The sequence below is a fragment of the Xyrauchen texanus genome, chromosome 15 (assembly GCF_025860055.1).
Source record: "Xyrauchen texanus isolate HMW12.3.18 chromosome 15, RBS_HiC_50CHRs, whole genome shotgun sequence".
Taxonomy (NCBI): Eukaryota; Metazoa; Chordata; class Actinopteri; order Cypriniformes; family Catostomidae; genus Xyrauchen; species Xyrauchen texanus.
This window is the reverse complement of record NC_068290.1, coordinates 11779989-11806621: the sequence shown is the minus strand read 5'-3', so window position 1 is coordinate 11806621 and position 26633 is coordinate 11779989. Positions and strand designations below refer to the sequence as shown.

At 37.0% G+C, this 26633-nt stretch overlaps 1 protein-coding gene across 5 annotated transcripts in view; it reads left to right on the top strand.

Moving 5' to 3' along the window:
• Nucleotides 1-26633, top strand: part of tsnare1 (T-SNARE Domain Containing 1) — a 358521-nt gene that overhangs the window by 193810 nt on the left and 138078 nt on the right. For all 5 annotated transcript variants that reach the window (XR_007972167.1, XR_007972166.1, XM_052144886.1 and 2 more), the window contains exon 11: nt 14747-14856. Coding sequence is in view for 3 of the 5 variants with exons in the window: in XM_052144886.1 (XP_052000846.1) it covers nt 14747-14842 (96 nt within the window). In the remaining 2 variants the exon portion in view is untranslated. The remainder of the gene's footprint in view (nt 1-14746; nt 14857-26633) is intronic.

Here is a 26633-nt window from a genome sequence, read left to right as displayed (position 1 = left end):
AAACCATCCTACCAACAATAATGCCATGGTCTAAATCACTGAGATCACATTTTTTCCCAATCCTGATGGTTGATGTGAAAAATAACCGAAGCTCCTGAACCGCATCTGCTTTATTTTATGCATTGCACACTGCTGCCACATAATTGGCTGATTAGATATTTGCGTGAATAAATAAGTGTACAGGTGTTCCTAATAAAGTGCTCAGTGAGTGTATATGTAGTCTATAGCTAGATAGTCAAATAGATGTAATGTATAGTAAAGTATATATATATATATATATATATATATAGTATATATAGTCAAATTGACAAAACATGGTGGTTACACACAGTAACCACCATGTTACAGAAGACAAAAAATCACATGGAAAAAGGGTTTCTGCTTTTTATTTTTTAGAGAGCCGTACCCTCTGGTTTTATATACAGTGAGGAAGATTATGAGGAAGAGCTGAATAGTGATGGAATGCAGGGAGATGGTGGATGTGATACTGAGAGTAATAATGGAGACCAGAATACTATTGAAGATCAGGAGAGTGAACATAGAGCTGGATTTGAAGGGTTAATGTAAAACATATGGCAGTGAAATAAAGATGCAGTGACCATTCTTATCACTGAATGGCAATCAACATACTCATAGGTGTTAAAAATCACTGTTGTATCGAGACTACTAGTCCTCCCATGACCCATGCAGAGATACAAGACACATTCATATCATCTCTAATCTCATCCCTAGTCCTTTATTGCACAGCGGTTACTAAAAAAATTACCTTGGACCCAGAACCAAAAAATCTGATCCCACATTGTTTTAGTTTTAATAGTTTGTAACATTTTCATTACAAAAAATTTATTTAAAATAATTGTTTAAAATAATTTATATGTCTGAACCTTAAAGTGTTCATTTATAAATGCAATAAGCTTCTTGAGCCTTATGGTGATATGATTTTAGAACTGTAAATAGGGGTTTTAAGCACTCTGTCTTGCATCTTGACTAACAACATAACTAAGTCAAATTGCTGTAACACACTGCTTTTTTCAGAATGAACACTGTTTTTCAGTGTTGAGATTTTTCACACATTATTGCTTACACATACTGTATCTTATATCTTGTGTGCAATTGGTGTATATATATTTGTGTGGGCTTGTGTTAGGCAATATTTATGTCAGCTGGATGATCTCATGCCCTTTTGAGTGTGACAGTGAACGGGGTGTTGGAGTTATTCTTTGCTATCTGCCTCTTCTATAAACTGCATGCTGTCCCAATTGCAAGGAATCCATGCAGGCCAGACGGCTTATTTCTGTGCCCAGAGCAGATTCACTGCTTCAGCACACCCTCCACAACCAGCTCCCTCCCACACACACATAATCATATACCCTTATATATATACACACACACACACACATAAACACACAAAGCATTATCTATGGGCAAATTTAAATAAAATGTATTAGTATCGCTATTGCTCACATGTAGGGTTAGGGATTTGAACAAACCCATAAACCCTAAGTATTAAACTCTGTGTGATAAAAATGAATGATACCTCAGATCACATTACTTGCTCAGGCTTGCATGTGCTGTTACTGTTTTTAAGCAATTAGACTAATGATTTTTACCTGGCATATGAGAAAATGAGGAAAAGAAATGTACTAGCATATTTTTATTTATTTATTTTATAATACTTTATTGTGTCTAGCTGTTCAATTTTCATTACATTTCTCATTGCATTGTTCATATCATTAACAGTGTTTCCAATCGACAATTTTATTATGTTTGATATACATTTTCTCCCATACATTATTCAGCAAATAAATGAATAATAATAATATAAATAAATAAAAGTACAAATGCATATGTATGTTAACACTTTGTGTGCCCATATACAGTATACACATACGTACTGAATATCTCACAATTTTTCAAAAATAATAATAATAATAATAAAATAAAGGAATATATAGGACTTGATAATGCAATTACATTATTACATCGACTACTCGATTTTCTGACTCACCACTTTTCTGACTCACTCATCACAAAAACCCATTTTTCAAACCCGAGCCATATTTAGCAACCAAAACAGAGACATTAGGATAAGTTATTTTGACTTAAGCTAGTAATCAACCACCCAGAACACCCTACCAACCACCTAGACATGACCTGGTAACCACCTAAAACATCATTAAAAACCAAACAGAACTCCTTAGCAACCATATATCAACACCCCGACGATGCAGAACACACTAGCATTGTGGCGGCAAGTTTTGCACAGGCAAGCGTCACTTATATTTTCTTCAGGTAATGTGAAAATCTACTTAAATTTGTTATTGCTCTGACAGCTTTTCCACTCTCTTGCTGTTTCAACTGTGGTGTAGGAATTGAAATAGACCTAGTGCCTAAAAATGTGTAGAGCATATGGTTTTTCTTTTTCTTTGCAAGTGTACTGCTCCTCAAATTCAGAGTTTGTAAAATGAATGCAGAAAGAAGTTGATCAGTGCTAAGTCATGCTGTGATCAGGCACAGCAATGCAAATCAATCATGCTGTGTAATTTAGGTAATGGTGATGAATGGAATAGGCTGGTGGTGATGACTACCACATAGGCCTGTTTGTAATATTGGAGCTGATGTGAAATGAATATGTATGTGAGTGAGGTTTTGTTTTTGGCCAGATACACTGCAAAGTTTTAAATACCCCTAAATCCACTAACTTTTTGGTCCATATGTACAGAATATAGGAGTAACATCTACAACCCTGAGCTTGAAATGGCTGATATTATGATAACATTGCATCGTTGTGGGCTGGAAACATGGATGCCATCCATTTAAATGGTTTAGTGTTAGCTGTTTTTAACCAAACTAATGTGACCAGAGCTTATAGGTGTCAGTAATCTAACGTGACACCTTAGACATGTTTGGACATGTGAGTGTTTCAGTTTTTGTGGTTTGTTTGAATGTTTCAGTTAAGTTACTATACAGTATTACTAAATATTGTGTTATCGTATAACAAGATAAAAAAACAACTTTAAATGAATGTTTACCCAAAAAGGAAAATTATCTCATCATTTACTCAACCCCATTCCATCCTAGATTTGTTTGACATTCTTCTGCAGAACACAAAGGTTTTTAGAAGATCTAAGATCTTTTTTTTTTTTCAGCTCTGTAGATTCATTCAATGCAAGTGAATGGAGACCAGACCTTTGAAGCTCCAAAAATCACATAAATGTCACTTAAAGTAATCCACATGAAATTAATTTGAAATGGATATGTCTGTAGACAAGGTCTCAGCTAACGAACCATGTAAGGGAACTGGTTTTTATAAAAATGTTTGTTTTTTTCTAAATCTTACATTTATTCACCTCATAACTTACTTCTTACTCTAATTTCTGTCAACTCCATCAGCCACACTAAAAGCATACTGTTTTAATTTGATCCATTTAACAAGAGTGTAAAGTATTTAATTTACTTAACAGTGTTCAGTAAATGAATTAAGTAATAATATACTTTCTATAAAAAAAAAATCCATCCAATTCTGAAAATTCTGATGAAATTGACAAAAGTTAATATTTTTCCATTTTAACCTTGAGACTTGAGACACTTTGTTTTTTCCTCAGTTAAAGCTGCCTCTATAACAATAATGCCCAAATTTATCCCACACATCTTAATAACAATATTAAAATGGTATGACGTGACATGTTGAAGCTGTGACTGTAGAGGCTTAAACATTGTTTGTTTGAAATATAAACATATTAAACTTACCAGACCATGTGTCCTACTGTTGCATCCACCATGAGCCGGAAGAGGAAAAGGGGTATTCACAGTTACAGCTGAGCATGACATTTTCTGATTTATTCAGGATTATAAAAAATCTGATTTGGATGAGTTGATGCAAAGTGAGGCCACAATTTTGAAAGGCAGATTTGTATGGAAAATATAATTTATATATATATTGTACTATATATATATATATATATATATATATATATATATATATATATATATATATATATATATATATATATATTGCCTAGCTTTCTACATGACATTTCCTTGAATGCCACCACCCTACCCATCTCTGTGCACCACTCTTCCATCCCCTAAGAGCAATCAGTATGCCAATCATAAAACTGTATATATATATATATATATATATATATATATATATATATATATATATATATATATATATAAACACAACAGTTCGTTCCAGTCCTCGAATCTGGAAGAGGGATGTTCCATGAGCACTGATGGTCTCACACCATCAGCACTCCGACGCTTCATTGTGTGTGTATCACTCCGCTTGTGTTCGTGCTGTTCTAAAATAAAGCTTAAGAGCCTTGATACTATTTCTGAAGTGACATTTATTATTTACTAACAAAGACTTGGACGCATCATTTGGTTTGAACCTGCAACGGCCGATTCTGCTCCGTCGCGTAAGAAAGTAGTTCCATGCACAATTGCGTTTTTTTGACCGTACTCAGTTTTTCCTATTTTTTTATTTAGTTGTACATTTAACTGTTGTATATAAGCAATATCACATGAGCAAGAGTGCAATATCCCCCTAAACCAGCACTGCTTTGATACCGGCATGTAGCCAAATCATAGCAGTGCTGATGTAGGGCCATATCGCACTCTTGCTTGTGTGGTATTGCTTAAAAAAAAAAAAAATAAAAAAAAAAATATATAAATATATATATATATATATATCACACATTTAAAACTACACTTCTCTCTCCAATGCCCCTCCCTGAGAGCCCTCTAAGAAGGCCAAGTAGCTGCCCCATTTTTTATTAATGAATCTAAATTGCCTAGCCTTCTACATGACATTTCCTTGAATGCTGCCACCCTCTCCATCTCTGTGCACCACTCTTGAAATGAGGGCGCTCCAGCTGACTTCCATCCCCTAAGAACAATCTGTCTGCCAATCATAACACTGGCTAGGACCTAACTTTTTATATATTTATACCCTATACTCAAAGACTGCCTCATCGCATAAAATACAGAGTCTGAGGCAAAATTATGTAGACTTGATGTTTTTTTAGAATCCTAGCCCACACTCCCTCCTCCAATACCAACTTTAGATCTTAATCCCATAGTCTCTTGAGTGAAGCCAAAGCTCCGTCCCCCAGGCTCTGAATTAGCAGGGAGTAATACACTGATGCCTCAATACCTTTTCCAAAAGCAGTAATCACCACTCCCAGAGTATCTGCCGCTTTAGGGGGGTGTATGTACAACCAACTTATTTGGTTAGTTTGATAGAAAGGCTTTACAATGGCAAAATAGGGGCAAGAACTTCCTCTTCAATTCTAAACCAGGGAGATGCTCTTCAGGTGGAAGTGACCTATTAGCCAAATATCTGAGACCGAATGCATAATAATAATAAAACAAAATATTGGGTAGACCTAGTCCACTTTTGTCAAACTGCCTGTATCTAGGACATTTACCATTCCAAATGAAGGACATCACTATGCTATCAAATTGCTTGAAATAAGAGAGGGAGACATCTATAGGGAGAGATTGTAGCAGGTAGTGAAATTTTGGAATACAATTAATTTTTATAACATGAACCTTCCCAATCATAGATAGATGTGATGAAGCCCCCCTGCCCACATCGCTCAAAAACCTTTTTATTAAAGGGTCAAAATTAACTCTAGCTCAAAAATAACCAAATACTTAATGTCCTGTTTGGGCCACTGGAAGGTGCATGGCTGAAAAGCTGTTACTGGGCAGTATGCTCTCAGAGCCAAAGCTTTGTATTTAGACCAATTAACTCTGTTTCCTGAGAATTTAGAAAAGGAATTAATAATTCTGTGGAGGCAAGGCATAGATTTAGTGGGATCGGAAAAAAATAATAAAATATCATCTGCATAAAGCAAAAGCGGATGCGCCACACCTCCTGCCACCACCCCTGGAAAATCATCATCCTTTCTTATCGCGGTTCCAGAGCAAGACAGAACAATAATGGAGAAAGAGGGCAACCCTGCCGGGTGCCTCTATCCAGAGTAAATTAATCTAAAACTAATCCATTTGTTTGCACAGCTGCTACCAGGTGTCTATAATGTAACTTAATCCATCCAATAAAAGTATTCCCGAACTCATACGTTTCCAAAATCGTAAAAAATAATCCCAATTCTACCATATAAAAATGCCATTTCGGCATCAAGTGAGATGGTAGTTACTGGATTCTGATCATTCATCACTGGCCACATGATATTCATGAAACGACTAATGTTATCATAAGAGCTACATCCCCGAATAAACCCCACCTGATCTATATGTATAAGAGATGTCATAACTTAATCAATTAGCCATGATTTTTGACAATATTTTAACATCTAGCTGGATCAGGGAAATTGGACAGTAACTCTTACAATCGCTTGGATCTTTGTCCTTTTTAAGAATCAGACTGATCCAGGCTTGTGTCATGGTTGGCGTAAGCTTTCCATTCTTTAATGATTCTGTATAAACTTCTAGCAAGAGTGGAGCCAGTTCTATAGCATAAGATAAAACAAATTCAGAAGCAAAGCTATGTAGGCAAGGCCTCAGTTACCTCGCCAAGCTGCTCCAAGGTCATCTCAGAATAAAGAGATTTAATTTGCTCAGCCGACAGTTTAGGAAGTTCTAATGGTTCCTAAAATTTTCTAATATCCTCTTCAGTAGACGAAGATTTGGAACTATAAAGATCAAGATTGAATTCTTTATAAGCATTATTAATATCAGTGGCTGGGGTAAATATTTCACAACTAGCAGATTTAATTGATGGAATGGTAGAAAAAGACTCTCTCTGATTTATATACCTATCCATAAGTTTTCCTGCTTTGTCCCCCGACTCAAAGTATGACTGTTTTGCCCTGAATAGCCAAAGCTACACCTTCCATGGCAAAATAGTATTATATCTGTATTTCAATAGGGTCAATTCTCTGAGGCCTATTCTAGAGTCCCTACCAGATGGGTTCAAAGTCTCCAAATATCTGTAAGACCAAGATTTTTAAACATCCTGTAAAGTGTCAGTGTTGCTCTAGGGGGCTTGCACACTTTTGCTTCACAATGATCAAGGCCCGAGCCCATCAAAAGATTAAAGTCTCCTCTCAATATCATATCATGAGGGGTGCCAGCGGCTTGCAACATCCCTTCAATATCTATAACAAAGCCCACATCATCGATGTTAGGTGCATAAATATTAGCCAAAATAAGACTTTGTCCTTGAATTTCAGCTAAAACAATAATGACTTGTCCTAATTTATCTTTACTCTGAGACATTTTAATTGTAGATGTTTACTTATAGTGTAATGACTCCCCTGCTCTTACTCAAGCCAGCACTATAAAAAAAAATGCCCACCCCATATCTTTCAAATTTTTTCAGCTTCCCGGGGAGAAACGTGCCTTTCTTGAAGAAATATTATCATATTTCTTATGCTTAAGAAGAGAAATAACCTTGCTTCTATTTATGGGGTGACCCGACCTATTCACATTCCATGTGGAGAGAGACAATCCACTTATATTGCCATTTAACATTTTGACATATAAGAAAAAAATAGATTGTGTGTCAAAGACAAGATTATAAAGACCACATTCCAACATTAGTGCAACAATCAAACCCTGAACATCCCTTAGGAAACAAAAAACTGAAAATGGAAAAATGTGTGCATTAACATTAACTGGCGTCCTTCCCTCCAAAACTCAAACAGTCCATGCATGCCTACAAGATCCCCCACAACAACCTTGCCAACCTTGCTCAAGTCCGGTGTTTCTATACACATTTTGTGAGACAGAATTTCACAGCAAAAGATAATCTATATGACTTTGCTAGAAATTCTCCACAAAATAAACTCCAGCCAATAGGCAGTGCCACTCAAACTGTCAAGCAGATGTTCAGTTAAATTATTTGACAAATTTTCCTCCTAGAACAGTTATGGAACAAAGTGTATCAAATCTCACCGATTTTTGTCATGAAAGGTATTAAAATGAGCAAAGTGCACAGAGCTCGCAATTCATATTTCCGATCCTCGCATAGTGTCACGTGACTCCCAATGTGCTGCATGTTTTTTATTTTGTTTAGCAGTTTAACGTTGTCACCTGCTGAGGTGTGCTTCCAAGTGTAGAGTATGCGTTTAAAAAAGAATAATGCAATAATTAAATGTTTAATAAATGCCCTGAGCATACACATTTCCATTTGATTTAACTTTTTAAGAATTATACATTTCTTTTTTTGTTTACATAAAGAGGACTTTTGTATTTAGGACATGTTTTGTCCCATATATCAAGAATCAGTGAATTGCAAAAAACTTTTCAAAAGTCTGTCCCTGAACAATTGCCATAAAAGCAACAGGTGCAATCTCCACATCTCAAAACATACATATACAAATAAAAGCTAATAAAAATTACCATATCATTTTCTCTTCCACTGAGAATTATGTAGGGACGAAGGATCAAGGTCCAACTGTAAAACAATTTTCTGTGACACTTTCTTCCACTGAGCTATTACACACTTATGTAAACCAACCGGAAGCAGAGAACACTGTGTGTTTGCCAAAGGCAGAACTGAAAAGTGGGGACCTCAAGTCCCTGTTAATTTGCTGTGTCTTTTAAACATCATAATAAGGAAGACTTGGATTCTGAATTTTTATGTAAATTGCACATAAGCCGATTACAAGCCAGGCAGTGGCAGCACAAACATTATTTATTTTATGGACCTTCAATTTTCTGAGCAGATGAGATAAAGGCAGAATAATATTATGTCGGTAATCATCTTGCTGTGTTATTATAGCATTATAAAGACATTTCTCATGTCACATAAGGTAAGTGACTCACCCTCTCTCTCTTTCCTGCAAACCCAATTTCATTCTATTCTCCACAATGTCCACAGGCTGGGACTCACATGAGTGACTATAGATATCTTTAGCATTGTTCAGACAGGGTTTGTTACAAGGTTTATTTCAGTTGATTCAAGGTGAGCTCAGGGTCAAGGGGGTTAGCAGAAATGTTCTGCTCTTTTCCATAGCTGGGAATCTATTTGTGGTAGGGTTGTGTGGTATACTGATACTTACGAAATATCGCGATACCAAAAAAAAAGAACAAATACAAAAAAAAAAAAAAAAAGGTATAATATCATCTTGTTGCTAATTTCGGTACCATACTAGTGTGGTGCTATTAGCAAAACTGTATGGGATGTGAATTTGTATTTTTTTTAATGAAATCAATTATAATTTGACAATTAATTATGTTCAAATCTTGATATAGCCAAGTGTGATCACTGAACAGCAGAAGGATGTAATTTAATTAAATACTATAAAGTGTGCACGTGCTGGCCACTTCAGAATGAGCAAGAATTGTCCAGTATTAGCACACTGTGATTACGACATAGCAGCCTTGTGCCACAGATAATCAGCATTTTATTTGACCAAAAATGTATTTATTATTTTGTTGCTGTAAATTTATTGGAGAACTGCACATATGGCATAGCTTTTATGATCACGGATGATACGTAATACCAATAAAATATGGATATCATTACAATTTGACAAGGAATCAGTTCTCTTGTCTCTAAAATTGTACATTATGCAGAGTAGAGTATTTTATAAATCTTGCAGCAGTGTTCAGTGCATTAAATCATTAACAAGACTATCAATCAATCAATATACATAATTTCCAAGGCGATCAATCTATCATGAATGAACAAATCAAACTAACTCGAATGCAGACCGTTTCTGACACGCTTTTCCATATATCATTGTTTTATTATATCCATGCATGTGGTTAAATACAATTGAAACCCTCATGAAACCGAAACTTCTCCGTCTTGCTTGCACTCATCTCCAGTCTGCCAGGAGACAGATGATGTAAGCTCCGGTGTCTTCACTCTCATTGGTAGTCGCTCACGATTCTCGCTTTCTTTTGCATAAAGTTGAAAGTTTATCAATTTGTCTTGTTGCTCTCCACAGCGATCTCTGTCTCAAACGGGCATGACAGCTCGTGTCGATGGAAGTCGCTGTGCTCTGTTTGAAAATTAATGGGATGGTGTCGCTGTCTCACGCAATGTTGCTGTCTCACGCTTTGTCGCTGACGGTGTGAACAGGGCTTATGAATTAAGCTGTCTTAGGCTTTGAACATTTAAATGACACTTGTGGCAATTTTCTGAAATTCTTTTGAATGCAGAACAGTGCTCCCTCCCACAACAGAGTCTTATCAGAGTCAGAGAACATCAGAGGGGCCAGATGGGTTTTACGAACGGCATTCAACCAAAACTCGAGCACGGCCGAGAACGCAATCGATTTAGTATTGGTTCGGAGGCCCTAGACAAAGTACAGGAACTCTTCACTATTATTATTTTTTATGATTATTATTATTTTATTATTAACTGTGGTATGCCATGAAAAAAGTGGTATATAATAATATTCAAATAATCACTTAATCACACAATTTGATTCAACGACAATCTTAATTTATTTTAATGCCATAAACTTTGCAAGATTTGGCAAATCTAATAAAAAAGTTTTAGACTAGTTCTTTCTCAGAGGTGCTAAAATTTTAAACAAAACTTTGTTATCTGTTACCAAATGAACCGAACTACAAGATGAGTCTGTCTCTGTCTGTGTCTCGTTTGGAATGCTGTGTCCTCTGGAGGTCACATTTGTCGGCCTCATACATCATCGAGGCTGTCTTGTTTAATTTTTCTTGTTTTTTTATCTATTGCCAATGCCTTTTATGTATATGCACTTACATTTATACAATTGTTAACCTTTTTGCATTACCAATAAAAAAAGTAATAAAAAATTTAACGAGACTGACGTATGCGGCCAACAAATGTGTGTTGCAGAGACGAGGACCCGAATGCTGAGATAAAAAAACGAAATACTTTATGTGGCAGGGCGGAGGGCGGGGCCGGGTCGTGATCCTACGCACCCGGTCCGTATTAGGCTAATCAAGCCTCTGAGGTTTAAAGGCCGACTGCAGAGTATTGTGCGGGAGAGAGATCGTTAGCGGACATGTCCGTCATGTGTGTGTTTATGTGGTCTTTTGAGTTTATCATTAAATGTATTATTTATATTGAAAAGCCGGTTCTCGCCTCCTCCTTTCCATTGAATACGTTACACTTTATTACCCAAACAAACTCCCACAAAGGGGAAAACATAAACAATCCTGAAGTGGACAAAAGGGTAATTCAGGCTGGGGCAGAAAGGAACAAGGAATCAGGACCGTCCAAGACCAGAAACATGGATCAGGAATGACAGGAGCACTAGGAAAAAGATTCTGCCATTTTTTAGCCACCCTTGTGATGTTACAAACTCGTATATCTTTCATTAAAAAGTGAGAAAAATCTAAAATTAATGGTGACAGCACCTAAAAAACAGTCTACCTTTCCTTACATTAAAATAGATTTTAACATAAAATCTTGATGTTGATGAAAAATAGTCCATGGACATGTTATGCGTTAACCAACCTTCTACAGCAGCTTCACAAAATTGATAGCATGGACAGCAAGGAAATTATTTTCATTCTCTTTACATTTTCTTACCTGTCGCAACAGTTTAACCCACCCATCGGATTTCCTTTTATCCTAAAGTCATATTTCCCTTACTTACTCTTGTCAATGTCTCTGCTTTCTCTCTCTCTCTCTCTCTATATATATATAAAAATATCTCTTCCCCACCAAAGCATCAAAAAAAGTCAAGCTCCGAAATGGAGTAACAGTTGTATTGTCATCTAAAGCTTTTCTGTTCCCTTTTACCTGATTTATTTTCCTGTTTTCTCTGAATGACAGAGGAAGCCAGGATAACAGAGTGAGAATCAGCACCAAGAGACTATGCTGAGTGAAGAGAGAGCGGGAGCAAGAGGGAGAGAAAGTTTATAAGGCATGGTTTTGGAGGAAATGTAAGAATGAAGCGAGGGAATCTGTGGTGACCAGCTGCAAGAGAGGAGATAGCAGAGAGAGGCTTTTAATTCCCAATCCCTACAGAGCCTTTGAAAATTACCAATCTTCTTATCACAGACGCAGGGCTGCTTATGCAAATTGTTGTGGAGTGGAACGTTTAAACAGAAAATTACTCGACAGCAGTTTTACCCCCCCACACGCACTTCACATAGAAAGCCTGTTTCCAGTCGCAGATAAGAAGATGAATTGCTCTTCATGCTTTGAAGCACGTCAGGTTTTAAAGACTTCAGCCTAGCTGTGGTCTAGGACTCCTGCTCTTTCTGGCTTTGTCAGAAAACGAAAGGGAGTTGGAGAGAGGGACCATTTAAAATAAAATGGAAAATTTTATTTTGAAATGCACTCAGCAAGCAAATTCAATTCATTGTTTTTCTGTGTTTTTTTATTTTATATTTATTGCTCGTTCACTTGTTGGTTGAATTGTTATATTAGTTCTGAATTAGATCTTAATTTAGCAAAATGACAAAGCAATCTATTACATGTAGAATGTACCAGTGGCACCATCAGGAATAAGCTCTTATGTCTTATGCTTTGAACATTGAAATGACACTTCCGGCAATTTTCCAAAATTCTTTTGAATTCAGAACAGTGCTCCCTCCCACAACAGAATCTTATCAGAGTCAGAGTACATCAGAGGGGCCAGATGGGTTTTACGAATGCCATTCAACCAAAACTCAAGCACGGCAGAGAATGCAGCTCCCTCATGCTCGTCCAACAGCTCTTGACTCTGGGCCAAAATTCAGTTCTGTCTTTGAGAAATCATTTTTAAAGCATGTCTCTGTATTGAGGAGAGTGCCTATAGAGGTCAATTGATGGCAGCGCCTTCATATTGTGCTATTGCTTCAGTGGCGGGAATCTGTTTTTGAAAATGATGGTGTAATCTTGTTCTTTTATTCCATGAAGCTCCTTTTGTGCCCAAAAGACTGTTCGTACTGGATAATAATTGTTGATTTATTGATTTACAGCAGTGCAGGTAGTCCAAGAAGAATTTTGGTGTATAGATTTTTTGCGCAAATCTGTTTGACATTACCCACGTGTCTGGGTTTGTTATTAATCTATTAAGTCTGTTTTGCTGGACATTTTTACAGTTACTGTGGACATCCTCGTGCGTTGTTGGGCAGTAACTAAATAAGGCTACATCCACATTAATCCAGATACATTTGAAAATGGCATTTTAATTTTCATAACGCTCTACATCCACACTGCCATTTTCAAGCGTTACCCAAAAGTTGCTCTTCCTCACTGAAACATATGAAAACTCTTCACCTTACTGCACATTCAAAACAAATCGGCATTCCATGTACTGTCTGAAATGCAATTGTGTTTCTGTTCTGTTACCGGACAGCAATTCAGAGTAAACCTATCAAAGTAAATAACAGGTGCAACAATGGCGTAAAACATAGGCCGCCATCTTTATTGTTTTGATTTGAATGGATCACATGACTTTGTCACTTGACAACAAATCTGTCATTGCTTTCAGATCTCTGTCAAAAACGCTGTCTCAGTTTGGACGGAAGGACAGAACGTAGAGACAAAATACATTTTCAAATGAAAACGTAGTGTAGATGTGGCCTAAAAGTACTCAAATAGTAGTGACACGATTAACTAAATTGTTCAGTAGTGTGACTGTAACTTATCTGTTTTCTTTATACTGTAGCTTTAACAGTAACATGTAAACGTGTTGGTTGTTGTAGTATATTTGATATGCCTTCTTACAATGATCTTAGCAGCACTGGGTAGATAAATTTTTTCTAATCTGTTACTGATTCATTTGAGTTATCACTCAAAAGTATTCCCAGAATTCCCAGATATAAATAATATATATATATATATATATATATATATATATATATATATATATATATATATATATATATATATATACAGTTAAAATACAGTTAACTAAATATGAACAAAGTAAATATTTACTAAAAATGGGTTTGTTTCAATTATAATAATTAAGGTATTTTAAAACTTAAATTGATGCCGACACCCTAATTGATATCCCCACTGTTTTGTGCCAGATAAATAGTGCTCTGATTTCATAGTAAAATGATTTAATCTATTTTATGTATTATTAAAAAGATATAGCGTCCCCATGTATTTTAAATGCAGTCACTTCTTTCATTAGTAATGTGTATTCAGTGTTGATTTAGATTACTTCTAAAAATGTAATCTAGAATTTATTACAATCTCACATTGTAATTAAAACCAGAATCTTTTAAATTACACTCTTTAGGTAATACAATACGAATACTTTTTGATTACTTATTGCATGTTTGGATACATCTTTATCTGGTTCCATTAAGTACCAATTTACACTCCTTTCAATAAACATCACCCTTTGGCAATTCTTTGAAAGTGTAGACTAATCTAGGTAATGTAACCAATATGTAATCATGTAATCCATAAAAAGTTACTGCAATCTTACTAAGTACATTTGAAAATGTAATGTAATCTTATAATAAGTGCTTGTTTTTTGTAACCTGATTATGTAATCCATTTTAAATGTAACACCGTGTATTGTGTAGCTGACTACTTTTTCAAAAGAGTTACGTGATTTCAGTTTAACTTGGTTGTAGGTTGGCTAGCTAAAGTTCCTATGTCAAACAGTGATATGGAGTGGTGGTGGCATAGTGGCTAAAGCACAGGGCTGTTAATCAGAAGGTCACAGGTTCTAACCCCATGGCCACCACCATTGTGTCCTTGAGCAAGGCACTTAACTCCAGGTTGTTCCGGGGGGGATTGTCCCTGTAATAAAAGCGTCTGCCAAATGCGTAAATGTAAATCTCAAACTTTTTTTTTTCTGTATTCTGTTTTCTACAGAGACAGCTAAGGAAGAGGAAGTGTTATCTTCTTATTGCTGGAGTGTTGCTTCTGACTTTGCTTATCATCATCATTGCAGTCTCAGCCAGAAAATAAGAGCAACTACACAGGTGAGCTATTGTGCCCAGTCCGTAATATAAACAACTCTCAAAATAAGGTGAGAAAAGTGCTAGAAACACAATTAATCAAAGAAACAATACTTTGTACATTTATCACCAAAACACTGCAGAACTTTCTAAACAATTAAAGGTACGTACACACTGCCAGCGACATCGCGCGCGACAGCGACTCAATACCATTCATTTTCAATGCGAGCACAGCGACTTCCGGCGATACGAGCTGTCGCGACCGTTGGCGCTAGATGTGGGCGTGTCCAGCGACGCGACAAAGTTGAGAAAAGTTCAACTTTGGAGCGACTAACGGAAGCGACAGCCAATAGGAGAGACGACGGGAGAGCTCACGTGATCCTTCTCTCTTTCTCTCAGCTCCTGCAGTAACGGAAAGATGAATGAAAGGCTAATTCTTGCTGTTAGAAATGTTCCAGTGCTCTATGATATGTCTCTTCCCACGTACAAGGACATTTTAAAGAAAAATACTGCGTGGAAAGGTGTATCTGAGATCGCGGGATTTTATGGACCCATACAGACCGACATTTGCATTTTCACCGCAGATAAACAGCCGCTCTGGCAAACAGCACGCCTTGTTTCTCATTCATCTTTGATATAAAGCATTTTATGTACTGATTCCATTTATATTTAGTCTTTTCCCTACAAAATGTTTGTTTTTAGTGGCAAGAAAAGAGATTCGCTGTCAACAGCAATGGAATGACATCCGTGAATGTCATTTATAAACGTTACTAGGCAACCAGTAGTGGGAACACCCACTAGCGACTTCACCGCCAGCCACTGGCGACCTGCAGCGATAAAGTCGCTGGCAGTGTGTACGTAGCTTAATTTGGACCATTTAGAAAGCAGGTTGCTGTGACCAACTTAAGAAAGCTGATTTGCTGCCTCTCTGCCCAGTCAGTAAACTTCTTCACAGGCAGATTTTTTACATAATGGTCCTTCTTTAAAGATGCAGTATGTAATCTTCAGAAACCTTTGTTATTATTGTCACATGTGGCCATTAAGTGAACTGCAGCCTGTTGCTCGTGATTGCGCACACACTCCATAGGGACACGAGCGAGCATCGATCAAAACAATGACTTAACTTACAAAGAGGCTGAACGTGATTCACCAATACCGTGCTGACAGATGAGGTAGCATAGTTAAAATCACACAGTTATGATTGTTCAACAACAAACTTTGAGATTTTATATTATAGTTGACTCTCCATTGCTGAAACAAAGTGTGGATATACTGTATGTCTGACTATGCAAGACTGTAGTTTGAAGTAATCAGTTTTCTTTGCATGATACAGTGACTGCATTTATACGATAGCCTATGTCGGCGTTTGCTAGATAGCCAGCTTTATCAATAGCTGTTAGCTAAATTTGGTGGATGATGTCAGTTGCTGTTTATAAAATATAATGTACATTATAAATATGTTGACACAATTCATTATTGACGTGATTCCTTCACAACAGTCATTTTGATATACTGATGCACTATTGTTTTATAATAATAGAATGTATATATTTTCTGTATAACCAAGTTACGTTACATTAATTAATGGAGATTTTGCATTATCTTGAACATTGTTTAGCATTCATTTCATGTATTATTGTAGATTACCTTGCTGAATAATTACAGATTAACATTGACATTTAACCGTCTTTTAGTGGAAAGAGAAGATCGTTGTAATTATTTGAAATTTACAAAGCAAGGTAGCTTGCAATTTGTCAGCGTTAGCAAGCAAGATCAAGTTAGCTAAAATTACATAGATCAATCCATATGTCAGTATATTTCAAATGCTTTGCAGTTATGTAAGATTTCCTGTCCAATAAGAAGAATGCCAATTCAAGGTCAGTTTTAGTCCCCAAAACCGAATGAAGGTCCCTCCAGGAATCAAATGCTCTGCCGATGTTCACTCTAGTTTTTGCTCGACCATGATCACGTTTCCGCTTAGTTTCACAGGATTCAGTAGATAAATTTTTTTTTTTTTTTTTTTGTGTAGGTGTTGTGCTGGGAGCCGGATGTTTGCAGGATTCCATCTCTAAGATAACGTTACCTAGTGTTACAGTTTGTCGTCGCTGTTGAATAGCAGAAGAGAAGCTATTAATGTCTGAGGCAAGGCTCTTGGTAGCGCGCATAAAGATCACATCCTTTGGATTTTCCCGGCACAAGCGCCCCGCTCCCTTTGCATGAAAATCAGACTACAGGCTTTAACAGGCAACCTAGGAAGACATTGTTTAAGTTGAGTTACAAGCCTTTACACATTGGAAAAAAAATGTTAGACAGTATGTTAGTCTTTGTCACCATTCATCTTTTATCCATACAATTACAGTGAATGGTGACTGAGGCTCCTTTTGTGTTCCACAAAAAAGGTTTGGAACATCAGAGAGCAAATTATGAAAGAATTTTCTTTTTTTGCGTGAACTACCTTTTAAGGAATCTGGTTTTAGACAGACTTCCATGGCACCATATCGTCATGTCTAATGATCTAGAACAAACTCAAGTGAGTTTTAAACATAAACAAGCATATATGTCATGACTACAAAGTGTATTTTTTGCTAGAAATTAGTCGTACGTTTAAAAAATAAAATATTTATTATAGGTATTATTATTATTATTATTTCACCCAACCAATGAACTGCACCCACACGCAAATGCGAGATGACGTATGCAGCTTTTACTGCCTTCAAATAAATTACCAGATTAAGGCATCAGAATACATATAAGGCATAGTAGACATGATATTATGCAATTGTTGATGTTTTTCTTGATGCCTTCCTACCTTTGTATACTGCCAGAGAAGATTGCATTTTTCAGGTTTTGGACACAAAGCTACACCTTGTTTAAAACTTTTGGAAACAATAATTTATAAAAATAAAAAAAAGGTGTCAATAATGATCTTGCTTACCTAATTGCTTCTTGACATTTACGTTACCTGCACCAGTGTATCAGGATGCTATTTTTCACTGCAAATGCCAATGCATTGAAAGCCCTTCAGACTAATATTTCACCCATGGGCAGTCGCTCAGAGGGGAGTGGGATTTTATCAGTTAGATGGATTACCTACTCATTCATCTCTGAAAGGCCAACTGACAATTACACTCTTCTGTTATTCATTTATCCTCACAATCTACTTTTATTCGTTCATTGACTCATTCATAAGTTCATTGGGATTTCTCATTCATTCATCTGTGGGGAGGAAGAGCGTTGGAAACTGAATGAGGACTGACTCCATTTCCATAAGATGTTTATCCATGTGTTCGATCTCTCGTGGCCTCCCTTAGGGAGATGGTGCTGAGTGACAGTCTGGACTCCCTCTCACATCGATCTGTACTCTTTCTTCGCTCACGCTTTTACTTTCGCAACACGCACACACTATTTTTAAGAGCTGTGTGTGAAACTGAAGGCAGATAGCATCTTTAATTAAGTAGCTCTTAACTCACATTTGTGAAATAGAGTGAAACAGGGAGCATAAGTTGTTTGAACTTTGCTGCTAAGATCTCATCTTTTACCAAGCGCTTTAGCAAATAGGGAACAGTTGAGAGATTTTGTCACTTAAAAAAATCACTCAACTTAAGCACGCTCTGCCGTAGTCCTTGTTTAGACATTGAGAACTCTTATGTGATTGATAACACATTTAATTATTCTACTGATTTTGTTGTGTTTTTCTTATGAATACTTTTACTATTTTACAATTTAAAGGGGTCATAGCATGAGAAATAAAATTAGCTTTTTTTTTTGTATCTTTTTGTATGTTTTCAAACCAGCCTGTCTGGCACCAACAATGATTCATGCGATTGTCTAATCACCAATCGTTTGGCAGCAGTGCAGTGGTGTATATCAAAGTAACATGGTAGTACCATGGTATACTTTAAAGTACATTGAAGCACCATGTAAATACAGAATGGTGCATGAATATGGTATATCAATGTACCATGGTATTACCATCTGATACCATCAGATATTGAGTGTTATTGCCCAGATATGTTCACACACACAAGGCATTTGGCCTCTGAACAGAAGCTTCCAGTACATAAGTAAATAAAACTGATAGACACAGAATGACAGGATAAAATACATTGTATATGTACACTGGCAGCCAAAATTTTGGAATAATGTACAGATTTTGCTCTTATGGAAAGAAATTGGTACTTTTGTTCACCAAAGTGGCATTCAACTGATCACAATGTGTAGTCAGGTCATTAATAATGTGAAAATTACAATAAAAAAAAATGTCACAACTTCTTAAATTACTTTAAAGAGTTCTCATCCAAAAATCCTCCAAGCTTTGCAGATCCTTGTCATTCTATCTGTCAGTTTGTCCAGATATTCAGTTGACATTTCATCCCACGCTCCCTGTAGCACTTGCCATACATGTAGCTGTCTTGTCGGGCACTTCACACGCGCTGTACAGTCTAGCTGATCCCGCAAAAGCTCAATGGGGTTAAGATCCATAACACTATTTTCCAGTTATTTGTTGTCCAATGTCTGTGTTTCTTTGCCCACTCTAACCTTTTCGTTTTGTTTTTCTGTTTCAAAAGTGGCTTTTTCTTTGCAATTCTTCCCATTAGGCCTGCACCACTGAGTCTTCTCTTTACTGTTGTACATAAAACTGGTGTTGAGCGGGTAGAATGTTTCTTTTTTGCCATTTTTGACCTAATATTGACCTTAAGACATGCCAGTCTATTGCATACTGTGGCGACTCAAAAACAAACACAAAGACAAAGTTAAGCTTCATTTAACAAATCAAACAGCTTTCAGCTGTGTTTTTGATATAATGTCAAGTGATTTTCTAGTACCAAATTAGCAATTTAGCATGATTACTCAATGATAAGGTGTTGGAGTGATGGCTGCCTGAAATGGGGCCTGTCTAGATTTGATGAAAAATGACATTTTTCAAATAGTGATGGTGCTGTTTTTTACATCAGTAATGTCCTGACTATGCTTTGTGATCAGCTGATAGCCACTTTGGTGAATTAAAGTACCAATTTCCTTTCGGAAACAGCAAAATCTGTACATTATTCCAAACTTTTGGGTGCCAGTGTACGTAGAGTTGTTATACACAGGAATGTGCAAAGGAGATTATGTTAATAGGTATGGCTTTGTAGAGGTAGTAGTATAGATATGAAAAGTAACATTTAAAAATATTGTTTGTCCATATTTAACACATTGGTTTGTATAGGTAGCTTGTATAAATATGAATTTACATGTTTTTTGATATGCACATACATTTTAAGGTATATTGCACCATACTTCAAACTGCATATGTCATGTTTATGCATCATCCATAGGGAATTTGCAAGCGGGATATATTATCAGCCTTTATGAATTTTCTAAATTTTGCAGGGCCTAAAGTTTACTAATCTAAAAGAGGAGAAAGACATACTATAACCCACCTTTTTTGTTTTCTCCAATGGGAACGAAGAAGTTTGTAATTTTTCACAAAAATGTTATTTTTATTTCCACAATACATTTTTGCTTGTGGTAGCTCATTATTACCATAGGCTCCCACACTCACGTTCATTCTCAACATCTATAATTTTCTGTATTTGTGATCATTATAGTGTTTTGTCTTATTATAGGCCTATTTGACAATATCCATCTTTCTTGTAAACGTTAGCCTATGCTCGTGATGGAGTGGTATTGGAGCAACGAAATTGCTGATGTCCCGACTTTCAGAGAGAGAATAAAATGGTCCTCTGTGGTGTGCAAATTTCGCCGTTTTGCTTCCATTCCGCAACACTCCCGTAACGTGAGTCACGTTACTGATCGGGATGATTGGGACCACAGTCGTCTACGACGTGTATCGTGTAGTCAGTCATAATGTTGCTCAGTGTGCCATGGCGATATCAATGCGTTCATATCGTACAGTCTGACAAGCAACAATAATAAAAGACTATTATAAATCGTACAGTGTGCCCCCGCCTTTAGCTAGCTAAATTTTTCGAGTAGCTAACTCTGAGCTGTGATGCTCATGCTGGTAACCATAGTTCAAGTCCAACTAATTTCCCAAAGTCTGTTAAACTTTTCTTGCCAACATATGTGATCACATGTCACATACTGTATGTCTTTTTTTTTTTTCCTGAAAGGCCTTTATACTGTATATTCCTATAAGTGTTATTGCCACCATATCTTAAATTCTGAATTAGGTTTAATAGAATTATGTGGAGGAAATTATGTAAATAAAATGATGTAAATAACGTTTTTTACATTTTTGGAAATATATGTCCTACTCCTTTATCTTGCTAAAGTCAATTTAATATTTAATATTTAATGTATCCAAATTAAATAATATTTTCACAATTTTTGCATAATTTGTGAAAATAATGTGGCTTGTTTGGAAATTACACTCTATAAAATTATGTATATTTAGTCATATTTACCTCTAATTGTCTTTGTTTTATTCGAACATCTCTTGTCTCACATTCCATCTCAAGCATTCTCTTCACAGTATACTGTGTCAAGAAAAATTATGTGAAACCTTATCTTAAATTTACATTTATGTGTACACTTGAATTCAAATCTGGTTTTGATTATGCTATTTACAAGAAGCCTCTGCAGAAGTTGAACATACCTAGCAAAAAAGAGATTTCATAAGAACTACAATCAAGAATTATTGCTTTGCATGAATACGGAAAGGCTTACAATGTTTTCTCGAAGAGCTTAGATATTCATCTGTCCAAATTGTCTATAAATGGAAATGATTCAGTACATTGGCTACTCTCCCTAGAAGTGGCCAACGAGCCAAGATTACTTAAAGAACCCTATAGTGACAGCTAAAGACTTGAATGAATCATTGGAACTGGTAAACATCTCTGTTCATTAGTCTCCTATACAGAAAATATCCAACAGGCATGGTGTCCATGGTAGAACACTGAAGGAAGCTGCTGCTTTCCAACAAAAACATTTCTGCACATCTGAAGTTTGCCAGAGACCACCCTGGCACTCCACAATGCTACTGGGAAAATGTTTTATGGACTGACGAAACTAAGGTTGAATTGTTTGGAAAGAACATGCAGCAGTATGCATGGTGTAAAAAGGGCACCACATTCCAACATGAAAACATAATCTCAACAGTGAAGTACGGTGGAGGGAGCATCATGATTTAGAGCTGCTTTGCTGCTTCGGGGTCTGGACCACTTGCCATCATTGAGTGAAAAATTAAATCCCAAGTTTATCAAGGTATCCTACAGTATAATATCAAGGTGGGTGCGTGCCAGCTGAAGCTCAGTAGAAGTTGGGGGATGCAACAGGACAGTGACCCTAAACATTGCAGTAAATCCAGTTCAGAATGGCTTAAAAAAAATCCACCTTTTGGAGTGGCTCAGTCAGAGCCCAGGCCTTAACCTAATAGAGATGCTGTGGAATGACCTCAAGAAAACCGCTCACACCAAACATCCTAATAATATGTCTGAGCTGAAGCAGTTCTGTAAGGACGAATGGTCCAAAATTCCTTCTGAACTTTGTGCAGGTCTAATCCGCAGATACCGGAAATATTTGACTGAGGTTATTGCTGTCTTCATGGAGGATTGACCAGTTATTAAATCCAAGTGTTCACTTACTTTTTTCACAGCACTGTGAATGTTTAATGGGTTGTGTTAAATAAAGACATGAAGTATTATAATTGTTTTGTTTGTTGTAGCCTTAAGCACATTATGTTTGTCTATACTTGTGACTGATAAAGATGAGGTCATATTTTATGACCAAGAAATGCATGAGACCAGCTAATTCCAAAGGGTTCACATACTTTTCCTTGCCACTGTATGTATGTATATATATATGTATATATATATATACAAATTTCCAGTTACTAGTTTCAACATCATAGGCCTCACATGTCACTCTTTCCACAGTTCAGAACCACTGGAATGGACAGCCCCAATTAATTAATCTGACCACCAAAGACAAAAATCTTAACCTGAATGCACAAGGCAGATGTAATGTAGACACGACAGTCTACATTCCTTAATATATATATATATATATATATATATATATATATATATATATATATATATATATATATATATATATTTAAACAGACACTGCGCCCTAATGTTAGGACTACTGTTTAAAACAAACATAAATAACACAAGAAGGACATGATTGTCAGACCACCACTTCATAGCCTCAGACTAACCAGAAAAAATTACCTAGTATCTATGACCTAGTATCAAAGCCTCTCTGATACCGACTGAACCATGTTGGAATACATCCCTTGTTATCTCACTCTGGTTGACTCTAAATTTATGGATAATTGCCTTTAGAGACCTGTGGGGCAATGTGTACCCAATCATGTTTGCAGACTGTATGTTTGTAGAGGAATGAGTGGGGAAGGGGGAGGGGAAGGAGGGGGGTGTGTGTGGGGGATTCACCCTAAGCCTTACTGTCTGGTTCAGTGCCATAGCAAACTTTAAACTCAAAAGAGCCTGCCAGCTTCTGTGCTTGGGACCATCTCCAAAAGCTGAATAAATGTATAATGTCTATGTAAACATGGGCCATTCAATTCTGGTGAGACTTGTTTGTCACATTTTGTGATGTATTTCTTTTTAACTCTACTTATTACCACAAGCTGTTTGCAGTTTTTGGTGCAATTTTTTCACCGCTTGAAATGACTCAAGAGTGAGTATTTAAAAGCAATATTTACTATAACAGGTACATCTTGAAAAACCTTAGATGTTAAATATGTCTGAAAAAATGTCACTTTAATCTAAGCTAAAAGTTACGAGTGACAAACATAAGGAGGGTCTAACTTACCAATGAGATCCTTCACAAAAACAAAAGTGCCAGAGCAAAGAATTATTGGAAATATTACAAGGAGTTAAGTGGCGTTGTTAGAGATAGACATAGTGACAGAGGAGGGAATGCAGTGCATACTATATCAGTTTAATGAGCCTGGCAATGACAGAAATAACCAGGCAGCCGCTTTGCATCTCAAATCAATAGCCTTGCGATTTATGGCGCTCTAAATAATGCAATAAATGCTCCTTGACACTTATTCCTGCTGTTTTGCCAGTGCTGCCCTCACATCTTGTTTAAAGACTCATTTGGGTGAAAGAGATCCTTCAATATGCAGTGCCATGAGCTAACTACAGCCGCTGCTCCTGCTCAGAGCTGGTGAAATTGAGGGCAATTTGAGAGCGTCCCCAACTCATTGAGTCGCCTCGCTGCTAAAAATGAACCCTCAACAGCATGACAACTGACTATTACTGAGTTTTAATTTTGTGACCGTTTTGCATTATCATAGAGTAGAGGCATTTCAATCTGACTTGAATGGGGACCAGAGAATCCCCTTCAAGCAGACCCCAGTGAAACTTCTGCCTAAGTAGATCGCCTCTTATCCATGTCCTCAAATATGCATGTACACTTACAGTTTTTCTGGGGTGTAGTTCAATATAGTATTAGACAGTTAATCTGTACTTTAGTTCTCATGTTGGTAGGGGATGAGAGATGGTCCTGCCTAAACTCTCACCATTGGTGAGCCTAGCACAACCAGACCCATTCAAACACCAGTTTGCATGACTACAGAAATAAAAGTGGTTACTACAATATGATTGTAGTACATTTCGTCAGGGTCAGTAATTTCCGTCAGGGTCAGTCTTCCACTTTTACAAAAGAAGCAATACAATCTAGCCAGTCTGATGCCAAGCCATGTGAGAAAGCTATTACCACTTGCGTCCCGAACCAGTTGGGGTGTGCATGCGACTGACAGACCCCGTCCCTTACCAGGATCAAACCCTTCTCAAACTACCCCACATACACAATGACCAAATCACTGTGATAAAAAAAAAACAATCTTTGTGTTTATTTTTATTTAATATTATAAGTAGTATTAAAGAAAATATTAATAAATGAGACAGAAAAGGGATGGGCAGAAGGGTGGGACACAAGGTGGATTTAAACTCTAGTCACTTGAACAAAAGAAGCATATCACTGTCTCTGAACGCAGAAGCACGCTTTGTTTACATCAAAGGAAAACAACGAAAAGAAGTGAGTTTAGCTATACTGTAGATTTGTATTAGTCTTAAAATTGTGCGTTCGTGCATCTATCCTGTCATTCCAGTCATCCATTCATGGCAGAAAACACTCTCAGCCTCTGTTGGCATTACCTCGCATTTCCTGCATGAGCACCAGCATGTCTCTCGTACTCTCCGTCTACCAGATTCTTTTGTTTTTGTCGCTGCTGCAGCCTCCTCCATCTCCTGGAGTTCCTAGTTGGTGTAATCCGGTTCAAACAAATAGGGCTGGGCAAAAAAACTCAATCTCCTCTTCTCTTATATCGAAATCCTCTGACATTTTTCCTGTAAAATCCTCGTTGCTGTTTTCTAATTCATGACCGGTGTTTTGTTTTGCTCTATCCTCTGTGCTTCCGAGTTCGTCACTTCGCACCAGAGTGTATGCCTACGTCATACACCAGAACTTGACTCTCTTGTGAACGCGCAGATGGCTGTTACCGGAAGCCAGTGATTATAGTTTTAACGTTATACATATGGACATTTTTCTTACAAAAACCCCCTGGAGCCATATGGATTGCTTTTTTGATGGATGGATGCTTTTTTTGGGCTTCAAAATCTAAGGTACCATACTCTCCCATTATAAAGCTTGGAAGAGCCAGGATATTTTTTTATATAACTCCAATTGTGTTTGGCTGAAAGAAGAAAGTCATATACACCTAGGATGGCTTGAGGGTGAGTAAATTATGGGATAATTTTTGGGTGAACTAACCATTTAATATTGCATGAAAAAGAACATTAATTCAATTATAAACATGACTTTAGAGACCTCCCTATTCCCACAAAAGGCACCTCATGTAGCTATCACCAGAACCTCACTGATTTGTTGTCCACCCTTGTTTTTTGAACTTCTTGGAATGGTGTTGTCAGATATGCTAAAAAGAACAAAATCGAAACATCATTGAGGAGATGACTTCTTACATTTACATTTATGCATTTGGTAGACGCTTTTATCCAAAGCGACTTACAGAGCCCTTATTACAGGGACAATACCCCTGGAGCAATCTGGAGTTAAGTGCTTTGCTCAAGGACACAATGGTGGTGGCTGTGGGGCTCAAACCAGCATCCTTCTGATTACCAGATTACCAGTTATGTGCTTAAACCCCTACACCACTACACCACCACCACTCACTTCTTGGAAGCTCATTACAGTTTATGATACAGTTTATGATGGACCTTGACAAGTTATATAAAGAAAGTTAAAAAAAGCAGATCTTTTTTCAAGAGCATTTTATGATGTATGATTTATCATAGTATAAAAAAGGTTCTTAGATTTATCTATTGCATCCCAATTCTATAATAATGCTCTTTTGTTTATTTGCTTTATCACCCATTTTGTTTTGTTTGTGCTTTTCAAATGTTGATGCACATTCACAGCCCACATAATGTCACAGTCTCTCTTCAACCTCACGTGGGCCGGTGCTTTTGAATTTGACAGAAGGATGCGAGTCCAGCATACTTCCCCGGATCTCTCCAGCACAGATCTGCATGGCTGGGCCAAGTCTCAGTTTGACCCTTATAATGTCTGAGGCTGACTGCTGAGATCAGGATTAGTGGACAGGCCTGGATCTGTGTGGGCCGACACCATACCTCCCTCTGAAGGAGCAGCGTGGGCTGCAGTCAAACCGTGCAGCCAGACACAGTCACAGAGAGAAGAGACATAACAGACTGAACCACCCACAACAGGCGTGCAGGGAACGGTAGGGGGAGGAGGGGAGAATTTACATCTGCTTATCCTTAGAACCCTTTAAAATCTCTCTT